Source organism: Penicillium angulare (assembly GCF_028827245.1).
Source record: "Penicillium angulare strain IBT 27051 chromosome Unknown utg000004l_segment0_segment0, whole genome shotgun sequence".
Taxonomy (NCBI): domain Eukaryota; kingdom Fungi; phylum Ascomycota; class Eurotiomycetes; order Eurotiales; family Aspergillaceae; genus Penicillium; species Penicillium angulare.
In genome coordinates this window covers 4,618,629-4,631,931 of record NW_026623163.1, presented here as the reverse complement: position 1 = coordinate 4,631,931, position 13,303 = coordinate 4,618,629, and the positions used below count along the sequence as shown (strand labels likewise).

The window sequence follows — 13,303 nt, the reverse complement described above, 5'->3', positions numbered from 1 at the left end:
TCAGAGAACTTCAAATCAGCTTATAGGTCTACACACTATGAAAAAGAAAGCGTCTGATAACGAGAATATTTGCTTAGAAGCAAGCACCTCATCAGTAGAGAAGGAGAAACGAATTCTTGACAAGAGAAGACGGCACAAATGAAATACTTGGACCATGGATGAGCCAAGGACCCGGTGTATGCCATTACATAGCAGAAACGGCGATTCAGCCAATAACAAGGCTTCTGGTGCGTGGAATACGTCTTTCCCGATTGCTAGTTTCTCTCCTGACTCCCAGCGGTGAACCGGCATGGATCGCCGAAGTCTTTCCATAGCGATTGTTTGGTTGAGCCCTAACTGCCGCTCTCGGTCCTGATCTTATCTGATGGCGCTAACCCTGATCCCCTTGATCCACGTTTACGCCTTGATCAATGATGCGACGAGGCAATTGAATTCCCTTTCTTTCCTGCCGACTCACAGGCCAACCCACTCTCTAATTGATTTCTACCATTGGTTCTTCAGTCCAACCACATCTTTGGGTTTTTTTACTCTTCTTGGCGTTCGGGCTCCACCCAAAAAAATTCTTATCAATCAGTGGCTCCCTACTCCGTGATTCCGTACTCTTGACCGGGTGAAGGCCGAAAAGCGGACTCATTCGCAAGCACGGTTCAATTTGGGAAGTTAAACCCTACTATCTTTCGGATCATCGCCGTTTTGAACCGATTTAAGACGCCCTATGAGGGTCCCATTCATCACAATAGCCATGATTCATTCTACGTTCCGCCACAAGTCGACCTCTAGAGTCTGTCTAGGTGGCAATTTTGTAAAAAGAGGGGCCATCGATGATCCATTCCGCTGTTGTCCATAACCTTCCACAGTTTCGCCGCTAGTGTTCCATCACGTCACTGGCAGTTCTTTAACTCAGGCATCTGGGAATGGATGCTCTTTGAATTGTAGCAGAGACAAATAAGCTTAGACATATCAATACTTCGATAGCGCGAGATTATCGTATTAAACTCAATTAGATGCAATAATTCTTCAATCCAGCGGATTGAATTTCTAAAGGAGGCGAAAATTTTACCTTACATCCGGTCCTATAGAGGCAACACACCCGTCCGGCTAGACATCTCCTTAGCTGCTATACAGCCACGGCCCACTATTTACCAAAGACCATCCACAAATGGCTCACAGATCGAGAGGATTAAATCTCTTCTTAGAGCCATAGTGTCCCTTGCCTCTTAACTAAAGACTTGTATCAGTGAACCATTGCCGTTGAACCGGTGGTTGGGCGATCTGCACGCGCTTTGTCTGCAACGAAAAGGATTGGCATGCTTTCCCGAACAAAGTCCGACATCTGCTGGCAGATTTCTTGCTTATGCATTATGCGACCGCTGGCATTACCGTATTTTGATTCCGCGATTGGCGCACATACCGACAGACATGTCCACTGGTAGCCATGTACGTATATAAGGGTATACTTCTAAGATTTTTTCTTCGGTATCAGCTGGTTCTTCCTAAATATAAGGTATTACTTTTCATGTTTCCCTGTTGCTTTTCTTTTCCCTTTATAAAGCATCAAGGGCCACTTCATTTCCGCCCGAGTGGAGACAATAGACAAAGTTTTGGGCCTTGGAAAATATGCACCGTGCTTAAATGGTCATATCGCAACGCGCATAGTCTATTTGTCTGCCTTTGCGTATCTACTTTGGTACTTGTAATAAGCAAAAAGAGGTCAATAGATTATCACAGCCTTGGTTTCGTATCAAGTGCCTAGCTCTGTGAGTAAAGCACTATTATTCATCACTTTTTACTTACTCTATCCCAAGATAGAAAAGATAAAGTTATACCACCATTGCCATGAAGCGACCTTGAGAAATTTAAAAGCATGTTTTAATGCAAGAATGTCTATCTTGTGTGAAGAAGGCTGCTGGAAAGCAGCCTGAGCTCAGTCCCGTAGTGACAGATCTAGGTCTCCGTGGCCCCAAAATGTGGGCACTCCATATACATCGATCGTGCTACACTCGGAAGCTTCAGCAGTACATGCATGATGGTGCAAAGTGCTGCCCTCTAGTCCACAATGCATCGTTCGAATCTTCAGGGGTGTTCACAATAATACCGCCCGAAGAAAGTTTTCGCGATACGATATTATCGTTCTATTGTATCGTCAATATCGCAGTCCCATCGATACGGTGACAATAAAATCGCGACGATAGCGTATTGTGAACAAATCTGTCGAAAGAGTTTTATTCCATTAATAGCATTCTTAATCGTAAGTCTCGTCTTCCGCTTTTCGTCTTCTTTTGCTGCCTTGAGATTTGAAAAGCGGATTTAGCATGTAGCGCCACTTCGAGTCCTAATTACGTCACATGAAGCCATCGGGAGTTGTAGAATATTGAGTATCAAATAAACTTACAAACAGCCTGATATTAATTATTTTTGGGGAATATTAAACAGTATGGAATGAAATGAATCGTCATCCTAGGAACCACTGGTCCGAGCGTGTTGAGTCACTCAACTGATGACAGCTATTGATATCGGTTCCTGATCTCCGCGGCCCAAGCTGTTATCGGCCGGACCCGGCGATAAGCAAGGGGCCCGGATGCCCAGCCTCTCCAACTCCGCCTTTCGTCCCCTCACACGACTCTCCTCTCTCCAACTGCCTTCTTATCCCACCTTCCAAATCTGAACACACTACATATATCAACCATGACCCGGAAACACAACTTTGGTCTTGAGCAGCCCTGGGCTTCCCAGATCGCTGCCCAGCTCCCCGAATTCTCCCCTTACGGTCTACCAGCCCCTGGTGCAGCTCCAGCTCCAGCTCCCCAAGCTTCCAAAGCAGTTGCAGCCGACGCTCAAGTTAACCCCGGTGCCTACTCGAAGCCATACTGCGAGTTTATGACCTCCAACCCGACCATTTTTCACGCCGTTGACTCTTTCTCGAAAGAACTCGAACAACACGGCTACAAGCAGCTCAGCGAACGTGCGGTGTGGACGTCAGACCTAAAGCGGGGCGGCAAGTTCTACGTCACCCGTAACGCCAGCTCCATTATCTCTTTCAACATTGGTAAAGACTATAAGAGTGGTAATGGCTTGGCCATCGTCGCTGGCCATGTGGATGCCCTCACCGCTAAGCTGAAGCCCGTCTCGCAGCTCCCAGTCAAGGCTGGCTTCCAGCAGCTCGGTGTTGCCCCGTATGCCGGTGGACTGGGAACCACTTGGTGGGACCGTGACCTCGGTATTGGTGGTCGGGTCTTGGTTAAGGATGCAAATACCGGAAAGATCGAGACCAAGCTGGTGAAGCTTGACTGGCCCATCGCTCGTATTCCTACACTTGCTCCTCACTTCGGAGCACCTGCGAATGGCCCCTTCAACGCAGAAACCCAGATGGTCCCTATTACTGGCGTTGATAACTCTGATCTATTTGAAAAGTCTGCGACCAACTCAATTGGTATTAAGGCCGGAACCTTTGCTGCCACCCAGCCGGAGAAGCTGGTTAAGATTATTTCCAAGGAGATTGGTGTCACAGATTATAGCTCTATTCTTGAGTGGGAGCTTGAACTTTTTGATATTCAGGCTGCTCAGCTGGGTGGTTTGGAAAAGGACTTGATCTTTGCTGGTCGTATTGATGACAAGCTCTGCTGCTACGCCGCTCATCATGGCCTGCTAGCGTCCGATGACAACAAGTCAACTGGTATCGTGAAGATGGTTGGCATGTTCGATGATGAAGAGATTGGAAGCCAATTGCGCCAAGGCGCTCAGTCGAATTTCATGAGCAGCGTCATTGAGAGAATCACAGAGGCCTTCGCGACTGAAAAATATGGTCCCAACCTCCTCTCCCAAACTGTTGCTAACAGCTTCCTGGTCTCATCTGATGTCATCCATGCCGTCAACCCGAACTTCCTCAACGTATACCTGGAGAACCACTCCCCACGTCTTAACGTTGGTGTTGCCGTCTCGTGTGATTCCAATGGACACATGACGACCGATAGTGTCAGCCAGGGCATCCTGAAAGAGATTGCATCTCGGTGTGACTCCAAACTGCAGGTCTTCCAGATTAGGAACGACTCTCGTAGCGGTGGCACTATTGGCCCAATGACAAGTGCGCGTATTGGTATGCGTGCTATTGATTGCGGTATCCCGCAGCTTAGCATGCACAGTATTCGTGCTACAACTGGCAGTGAAGATCCTGGACTGGGCGTGAAATTATTCAAGGGTGTCTTCGACTTCTATGAGGACGTCGATAAGCAATTTGCTTCTTTCTAAATACAGCGTTCCTATTAGAGGATCGGTACTAGATTTTATTTCGGTTTTACAAGCCTCGAGGCGGGTCTATCTGCTCATATATTCTTGGCTTATCTATGTTGTGATGAATTTTCAAGCGATTGATATTGAACTTATTCTTGTTGCAATACACTATCGTCTATACTAAACTATCCAGTCAGATATTTGTTGTAATTCCCGACTTGTGAAGTAGGTTTGTCCTTTGCGGTTGAGCGCCCCAATGCTTGGTGTCTTTCTGTCAGCTCCGCCTTCTGTTTCTCCGGCACAAACTCACCGGGCCACAAGTAAAATGTTTTGTATGTAGTTGAGCTATATCAGCTATATCCTAGTAATGGATTAACAATTCGGAGGGTTCCCTATTCTCGAATGCTCCGATCAGTTACCTAGCATTGCTCTAACCACCTGATTTGACACCTGAGCAATTGCACGTGAATCTGACCCCCATCTTCTTTATCGAGTTTCAATATACGAAGCACAGTATGTACAGTACTCGGGAAAAAAGACCTCATCTGGCTATTTTGCTGAATCTGTAATTTTGTTCATTTGAGAGACGTCCTGAAGGATCAATGGTCCAGTCGGATGTGCGTCATAGGGCCTCTAAGCCCAAAGTGCGTACGGGTTGCCTAACTTGCAAGTGAGTCCAGGCGTTGCCTCGGCCCTCGCCAAGTGTCTGGCGTTAAATTTAAATATACCTAACAATGATTTTCAAGAGCTCGGCGAGTAAAATGTGACGAATCAAAACAATTCTGTATGAAGCAGGTATTCTGTTCAATACTCATAGGGGTGATGTTCTTACAGTTCATTCGTGTTTAGGTGCATACATAGTCGACGACAATGCCAGGGTTACCAACAGCCCAGACCCCTGATAATAGCTCTTTGACATTCTACAGTCGACCTGAAGGTTCAAATCAACCCTGGTTCAGTTTCACCGAGTATATGCAACCGGATATTACTACTCTGAGCCAGGGAGCTGTTCCGTATAATAGGCTTGCACGCAGCAAGCCTTGGTCATTGCCGCAGTTAGTGACTTCTTCGGTGCAACTGAACAAGATTTGATACCCAAGAATCATATAGAGGCATTAGAGACCATCATCATTTTCAAAGCCCACTTCACAGGTCCTTATATTCTATGTAGGTGTAATATTTATCCTGAACGACAATTAAACAGTCCGTGGAAAAGAAAGCAAACGAAACCGTGGAAAAGAAACAAAGAAATGAGACGAAAAGAAAAGATGGAGTTGAACTCTCAAATAAAGAAAGTGTTGGATGGGTTGAAGGAAATCACTGTCGCCATGATCATCATGATGCCAAGAGTCGCTAACTTTGAAGTTGGTATCCGAGAAGTACACCATGGAGGCTTTTGACTTTATCAGTTGCGCGAATAAGAAGACGCCTCGGATATGTTATGTGAATGATGATGGACATGATCAAACTCATGTTCCTCAGGCTGCCTTGTAAGCTCGGTCACCTCCGTGATATCAGGGACGCCAAGTCCATGAACCTTGTTATCTTTTGACCACCGCTTCCCATATTTCAAGGGACCTGTAGAAACAAGCTCTAGAACTCTCTCCGGATCACCAGAGCCGTACTCAGGATCTTCACCTGGAGCGCCGAGTGTAGACTCATCATTCCATGTTGTCGTTCGCTGTGTTGTTGACATGTGCCCACTGCCATAGCGGCGGCTCCCATTCAATGTAGATAACAGACCCGGGACAAGCTTTGAGATGAGTGGCTTAAGTGTCGGTAAACAAGCACAAATGATGCCGACGTTACATTCTATAGCGGACCACGATGCAGCTCCAACGTTGTCATCTAGTGAATATCAGTATGTATTATTGATTTTGAGGGTGGAGGAATAACGTACAGGTTGGATCTGTTGAATCGGAAATCTTCTTCAAGCTAACGAGACGGACGATGCTGGTAACACACACACTAGATGCAATGTAAGTCATATGTTAAAGCTCCTTTGAGGGTTGAAGTACTTACAATCCACCCAGTGCAAACAGTATCATTAAGGCTCCCTTTTGTCTCTTTGGAATATCAAGTGCAATTAAAGCCGGGATAGGGATGATGAGAATGACCAAGTCGGTGGTGATATGCATGCTAGCATTCGAGAACCATAGCCCAGGTTTGCTCAGACAGAACCCTGGAATTGAGTCGTCCCAGAACTTTGCGACAGGAATACAGTTTAAAAATGCGCTTATGACAGCCCATGTGCCATATAATGCCAGAATGGTGATCATGACCCAGCATACGACTCGCATGCGATGAGTTGGAAAGACGCGAAAATATTGCATGAGAATTGATGCTTTCGCGCACAGGACAGCGGCGTTGTAGAAGGGAATCGTAAGCCAGAATGCCTATTGGAGACAGTATAAGTTAAGTTTCTCTTTCTAATTCTAATCCAAGTATTCAACTCCATATTCTGTTCTAATCATACCTTCATTTGTCTTTCGAGAATCTCTGGGGGGATATCTTTGAGGTGCATCCCCATTCCACTAGTCGCTTCGACAATATCCAGACCCATGAAGATATATGCATTTACCTATAGTCAGGGGTGATCAGCCTGTGATTTCGTTGCTTTTATCAATGGGGTATGATGACTTACAAGAGCAATGACAACCATCCAATCATTTGTTTCCATCCTCCTCATAATCTTGACACGGGTATACAAGCGTAGCCCCACGAAGACAGATGCAAGTACTGTAAATACAACACTGCAGGTAAGGCCTTGGACCCCACGAGAGGAAAGATAGACATCTCCATAGCCTCGCTTGGGAAAAGAGTTATAAGTCTCAGGCAACCCCATATTGGTTAAACCCGTCAATTCGTAGCAGGCACAAAGTGTCGAAGTGTTGTCGAGCGCAGTATCAACCAGATCTTCTTCACTCGTTCGATCCCTGACCAAGACCAAAAGATAAGAAAACAAAAATCATAAAATAAACGAGAGAGAACTATCGGCTTGTAAATATAATCCAGCCAAAGCAGAAAGCAGCAGTCAAAATCGACCACCAAAACGAGTAGACAGAGCGCAACTATCGAGAAAAAACGAGCGATAAGAGGTATTTTATCCACCAGATCGACATGAGGGGGGAAGTGGAGGATATAATACTATCAAATTCTATGCAAAGTACCTAATGTGCAAAATGGGGGCTCAGGCCAGTCAAAAACAGAACCAGACCCAAGAACCAGGAACGGTTGGAGCCGAAATCCACTAGTCTGGTCACCCAGGTGAGCAAGCATCAAGCAGTTCTCCCTGCGTGAGGACTCCTCGCTCCCCCCGAACTAATGCTCCGTCGTTTGAGTGCAAGACAGGATTTCCGTCTATGAGGGCCTAAGTTGCATGTCGGCGCAAGGGGTAGATTTCCCGGCGAATCGGGACACAGATGTACCTTGATGCGATCGATACTTGCATCCTCCTGTTGAACCTAACTGTCTTCCTTTGGTATGCTGTTAATTTTTCCAGAGTTCCTATCATTTTACATTGTTTTGTATGGCTAGGTGTTAAGCAGGGATCCCCTTTAAGTTTCTAAGGTTTCAAACTTTCTTATGGGGAAATTTTCATATCGATTCATCTCTTGTGGGTGAAGCTCTTCGGTGCTATAAGCTTTCTGAGCCAAGTATTTCTCTAAGCTTTCATGTTGTTAGTCACAGAATCCCCCTGGGGTCAGATATCCCAATAGATCACGCATGCGGAGTAGATCTTCTACTCGATTATTGTGCGAGTATTCCAAATCTAAAGAGTTCCATATAATCCGTACTTGGATACTTTCCTTCATCCTATGACAAATCTTGGAGGAATCTATGCTGGTCATTCTAGATTATAGTTTAGCATAGTATAATAGTCCGCTCTTTTCCACATTATGACCAAATGTTAAAGGTACATTTAGAGATAAGTCAGACTCAAAGAAACAGTAAGTGAGATTGTTGCATTCAATTTGGAATAAAAGTGATCTCATCCGTTGCAGAGGATGATCCTCTGACTTCCACGTAGCCCAGTCTACTATACAGTTTCTATAATCCATCAACCTGTGATCTCCCTTTATGACACCATCAACGCGTGAAATATCCAAATCAAGACGCTAATTCGTTCCTTGAAATGCATGGCTGATGCAAGATGAGTATTACAAGAACACACAAAAGCTGGAGCGGTTCATACCATTGGTCATCTCGGTGAATAGTACGAGGTAATATACAGTACATGACGCATTTGCTCTCAGGTCAGGGGACGGACGCTAGACGGCGCCGAAATCCGGATACAGATCGCTTGTGACATATCACCGGCCTGCAGATCACTGTATGAATCTGATGATCGACGCTTAATTCAGATGACTTCCTCGTTCTTTTCCTTTTTGCTTAGGTGGTCAATGGGTGTTACTACTGACCCAAATTAGAGATAGTATATGAGCATTTCAATTTTGAGGTTCAGAATCAAATCTCTTTTTTTAGTTAATAATAAGATCCCACGGTTTGTGTACTTAGGGGCACATTAAGTGATACATAAGCTGTGTATAGCACGGAACACGAGTTAGAAATGATTTGACCTTCAATTCTGTGTGTGCTCAAGCCAATGCATTTCAATGACGTTCAGAACTGATCTCCTTCTAAATATGAACAGAGTTTAGCTGTCAGATGGATCTCAGAGATCGCCAACCGGGCCAACGGAAACCACAGGCCCAGATTGTTCGAAAAATTAACAGGGGAAGTTAATTTTCTACGAACCGCTGTAAAAAGCCCAAAGAATCACTGTACACAGTTAAGGGGTAAATACGAATCAATGTAAGACCTGGTTGAGTCTGTTGGATTGCTTCCAAATTTGAGATTTAAACCTATGTGACTTTACGGTCACACTCGTGTCGCCCTGAAAGATCAACGATAATTCAATTTAGAGGTGCACAGAATAGAAGCTGAAAAATGAACAAAAAAATAAAAACATCTCTCGAGATCATTTCCTGCTCATCTCCAGTATGGGATTCTCCGCTTAGTAGGTGCCACCCCACTTGAAGCTTTGGATTTATCATATTCAGGTACCGCATTTCTGAACTATCAATTGTATGAACTTTCCACGACATACTTTCTTCCAATTGGTTTTTTCAGGTTAATATGGAGTGTACTACTCGAGAATCTCTAGTAGTTCAAGGTAGCCACGACCCATGACATGCTGTACAACTTGCTTGATGTCGTTGTCCATGTGCATTTTTGATGCGTGGGAATAGCCAAACCAGAATAACCCGACATATGATTTTTACAAAAAAAAGTTCCGATGCCATTCTCAGCGATTGGACTATTAGGGGTCACACCAAGATGCGACAGTAATTTAACCGCTGTGGCTGCCGCCAGTATTTCAACACCATGCGGGAACGGGATTAGATCAACATGTTGCAGTACCTCTTTACTGTTTGGTCAGCAGTAACTACCCTCGAAACAGTACTAGCTTCTTCCAATAACATTTAAAATGAATATCAATGACGACCAGCATATATACCGAATAATGCCCAGCAACTCTTGGCAGTCTCCTTCCATTCTAGTGCTCACCCCCTCGCCGCTTTTGCTCACTGAGCCTGATCAGAGCACGCGAACTCGAGTTGGAAAAGAGACATGTAGAGGCTCCTTAGTCATCATCACATGACCAGTTCACGGATTCGTCACGCGTACTCTTGGTACTCTCGTTCCTGCCTTCCCGCCTTCTTCCTTTACATGAACGCCTTCCCAAACCAGAACGCCATGTTGTTATATGGACATGGGTTTCGAGATTCGTGAGTCCGTAAGTATCCATCATACTCCAATTACACGCCATCATGGCTGACAAAATCACAGACCACGCGAACGCGGAGGATCGTGCCCTTATGCCTCCCCCATAAGTACCTCACTCGTCATCCTCTATACGTATTCATTCATCCAGTTCAAGGATGTCGGCAGCATCCTCGGCTTCGGGCCAATTCTCCGAAACTACGAAACTGGAAACACGAAGGCTTGCTGGCAACGGGTGTTGGTCATGCGAAACGACCCGAGTAGATATTTGCTATGTGATCGCAAAAGAAGACACACAGGTAACCCTAATTCGTCTGTTCCTTGGAGAAACATGCTAACAAGTCTCTATTTAGACTGAAGTGTGGGAACAGGCTGGTCTGTTCAAGTTCCAATATAAAACCGCCGCGAACGCCATTCCTCTTTGTGGCGCCTGTCACGCGGAATTTGACTGCGCTATTGACCCGGGATACGTGTTTTTCCCCGACGACCTCCAATACTTCATTGATTATGAAACCAAAGATCAGCAGCGTCGGCAGCGTTGTGCAGCCGAAACCGGTCAGCCTGTCGAACGAAAAGCCCCAACTGCCACCGAATACCTCGCCTACCAAATGAACGCAAACTTGGTTCCGTCTGATGCTGTTGGTGGTTTATACCGCCGCGTGTTTCTCAAGAGATTTCTTCACGGCGGTACAGTTGTGGGCTTGGAGCATCTATTCTCCATGCCCAGACAATGGCATGGCGCCCCCATGGCTTCGATCAGACGTGCGCTTGCGACCCTTGGGAGTCCGCGGTCGTATATAATTGACCCAAGCACACGGGGCGCTCTGGAAAAGTTACGCGAGCTATACTTCGGGGACGAATCACCCAGTCCATTCGATGTTCCCCTTCGTGAACTATATCGATCAGATGCGATTAAATCTGCGAACAAGCGCCATCCAGAGGAGAGAGATGAGGGTGCATCAGGACGGGCCAAGAGGGCCAGGGGCCTGGAGGTGGGTCAGAGCATGGGTCTTACTGAGGACGCAGGATCAACCAATCGATGCGCAGAGCATCCAGACTGGGTGTTAGGGCCGCACATTACAACGAACGAGGTTGTGCGCCTATACGGGCCCTTGTTTTCTCCTACGTGAGGTAATTGCCCACCGATATCGCTATAGCAGTTATGGTTGCTTTTCATTTTTCTTTCCCTTTCGCCTGTTCTCTAAATGTGTTGTGTCGGACGGAGTTGGCAGAATTCCGATCATTACGAGTATGTACTTTTGGTTGGCTTTTATTAGTCATCCCCATATAGTTATAAATTCCTCAGGGAACATTACTAGAATGACAGACTGATACCAACCGTCAAAAGTCCCCTATTGGTTTAGCGCATTACTGGTCCGACATGACCAGATCACTGAGCATAAGCCTGATTGGACTCATAAAAGCGGCGACAGCTCAGATAGGAAAGCCTCACCTGGCAGACTTTATCCTGTCTATATAGGTGCATATCTGTCTGCGAACTGCTTCCCGGAAAGCTACATCCACCGGCGCATTGCAGGAGAAACCACGGGTTGCCACGTGTTTTGACCGCTACTTTACATTTTGGGGAGTATGTGCATATTCAAGTGTTCAAGTTGTAGTTATTTGATATCGAGATAGATTTGAATCTGAGTAAGAAAGCATATGTAGTGTTAAATTCTGGATTTGGGTAAGAATTTATACTCGATGGACCTTGGAAGCGATAAGGCCCGATAAGCACGCACAGACCAACTTTCAGCGAAATTTCATTTTCCACTTTGCATCGCAATACTTCCCCTCCTCAACTAGATCTCGAATTTATTGAAGTTCGCATTCTTTTTCGAGGCCCGGAATTTACTGTGAAAATGGCGGACTCTGTGTCATCGCCACCCAAGCCCGTCCACACAATCGTGTTGGACGCCGGTCCTATCCTCAAAAATACCCCGCCGCTTTCTACCCTACTCAACCAATGCGAAGAACTTATTACTACACGCTCCGTCGTGAGCGAGATTCGCGACCCAGACGCCCGTCAACGCGTTGAGACAATGTACCTTCCATTCCTGAAGCAGCGATCCCCCAAACCCGAGAGTTTCAACATTATTAGCGAGTTCGCCCGCAAGACCGGTGACCGATCTGTATTGAGTCGAACGGATATTGAGGTTCTAGCGCTCGCTTATGAGATCGAGTGTGAGCGCAACGGAGGAGATTGGCGCCTACGGAGTGTTCCTGGCCAGAAGCGTGTCAATGGAAAGCCACCCGTGAAAGAAGAGGAGAAGAAGGACGAGGGGGAGGCTCAGACTGATGGCACTGAGGCTATTATCGAGGGTGTCCAGGAGGCGACAATCTCAGATAATGCAGAGAAGCCCAAGGGAGAAGAGTCTGGCGCATCGGAAGAGACCGCGCCCGTGACTGAAGACGTTGCTGATACCGTGATTGAAGAGGATACGCTGGAACAAGATGAGGAAGAAGGTGAAGATGATGCTGGTGATTCTGACGGCGGAGAATGGATTACACCCTCCAACTACAAGAAGAAACTGGCCCATGATGATGCTGGGGTGGCCTCTACACCTGAGCCGAAGATAATGCAGGTCGCAACCATGACCACTGATTTTGCGGTTCGTGAATTATATCTTCAGGCCAAACATGGAATGCATACTAATTCTCTTCACAGTGTCAAAACGTTCTTCTGCAGATGAACCTTAACCTGCTGTCTACCACCACATTGCAAAGAATTCAGCACCTCAAGTCGTTCATCAAACGTTGCCATGCTTGCTTCCTTACCACCAAGGATATGAACAAACAGTTCTGCCCTCGTTGCGGTAAAGACACTCTCACCCGTGTTTCGTGCAGCACAACTGCCAACGGTCAATTCACAATGCATTTGAAGAAGAACATTCAATGGAATAACCGCGGAAACCGGTACAGTGTCCCCAAGCCTATTCATGGCAGCTCCAATGGAAAATGGAAAGGAGGTGGCGGAAAGGGTGGCTGGGGTACAGAACTTATTCTTTCTGAGGATCAGAAAGAGTACCAACGTTCCACAACGGAGGAGGAGCGTCGCCAGCGCCGGGAGCGTGACCTCATGGACGAGGACTATCTGCCAGGTATCTTGACCGGAGAGCGTAATAAGCTTGGTGGTCGTATCAAGGTTGGCGCCGGTCGTAACGTCAACTCGAAGAAGAGGTAAACTTGAAACGACTTTTGCATTATGGATTTTACATGAACTGGAGTTTGGGTTATACATACAAAAGTCCTTTTATGTCGGCTCTACGCAGCAGACAATGTCCCTGTT

The 13,303-nt window shown here is 46.2% G+C and overlaps 5 protein-coding genes across 5 annotated transcripts; 4 read left to right on the top strand and 1 right to left on the bottom strand.

Annotated features, from left to right (window-relative positions):
- Window positions 1-2,685: 2,685 nt before the first annotated feature.
- N7478_005610 (M18 family aminopeptidase) lies at window positions 2,686-4,245 on the top strand (the record flags this gene model as incomplete). The annotated part of the gene is made up of 1 exon (XM_056921824.1): window positions 2,686-4,245. One exon carries the CDS (start codon window positions 2,686-2,688, stop codon window positions 4,243-4,245), a length of 1,560 nt encoding a protein of 519 aa, XP_056779861.1.
- Window positions 4,246-5,097: 852 nt separating this feature from the next.
- On the top strand, window positions 5,098-5,319 carry N7478_005609 (uncharacterized protein; the record flags this gene model as incomplete). The annotated part of the gene is made up of 1 exon (XM_056921823.1): window positions 5,098-5,319. One exon carries the CDS (start codon window positions 5,098-5,100, stop codon window positions 5,317-5,319), a length of 222 nt encoding a protein of 73 aa, XP_056779860.1.
- A 313-nt stretch (window positions 5,320-5,632) lies between these two features.
- Window positions 5,633-7,072, bottom strand: N7478_005608 (uncharacterized protein; the record flags this gene model as incomplete). Its single annotated transcript, XM_056921822.1, has 5 exons — window positions 5,633-6,075; window positions 6,128-6,195; window positions 6,250-6,623; window positions 6,704-6,808; window positions 6,872-7,072. 5 exons carry the CDS (start codon window positions 7,070-7,072, stop codon window positions 5,633-5,635), a joined length of 1,191 nt encoding a protein of 396 aa, XP_056779859.1.
- Window positions 7,073-10,172: 3,100 nt separating this feature from the next.
- On the top strand, window positions 10,173-11,144 carry N7478_005607 (uncharacterized protein; the record flags this gene model as incomplete). The annotated part of the gene is made up of 2 exons (XM_056921821.1): window positions 10,173-10,313; window positions 10,368-11,144. The coding sequence occupies 2 exons, from the start codon at window positions 10,173-10,175 to the stop codon at window positions 11,142-11,144; spliced, it is 918 nt and encodes a 305-aa protein (XP_056779858.1).
- Window positions 11,145-11,876: 732 nt separating this feature from the next.
- N7478_005606 (rRNA-binding endoribonuclease) lies at window positions 11,877-13,198 on the top strand (the record flags this gene model as incomplete). The annotated part of the gene is made up of 2 exons (XM_056921820.1): window positions 11,877-12,626; window positions 12,683-13,198. 2 exons carry the CDS (start codon window positions 11,877-11,879, stop codon window positions 13,196-13,198), a joined length of 1,266 nt encoding a protein of 421 aa, XP_056779857.1.
- Between the last annotated feature and the right edge of the window lie 105 nt (window positions 13,199-13,303).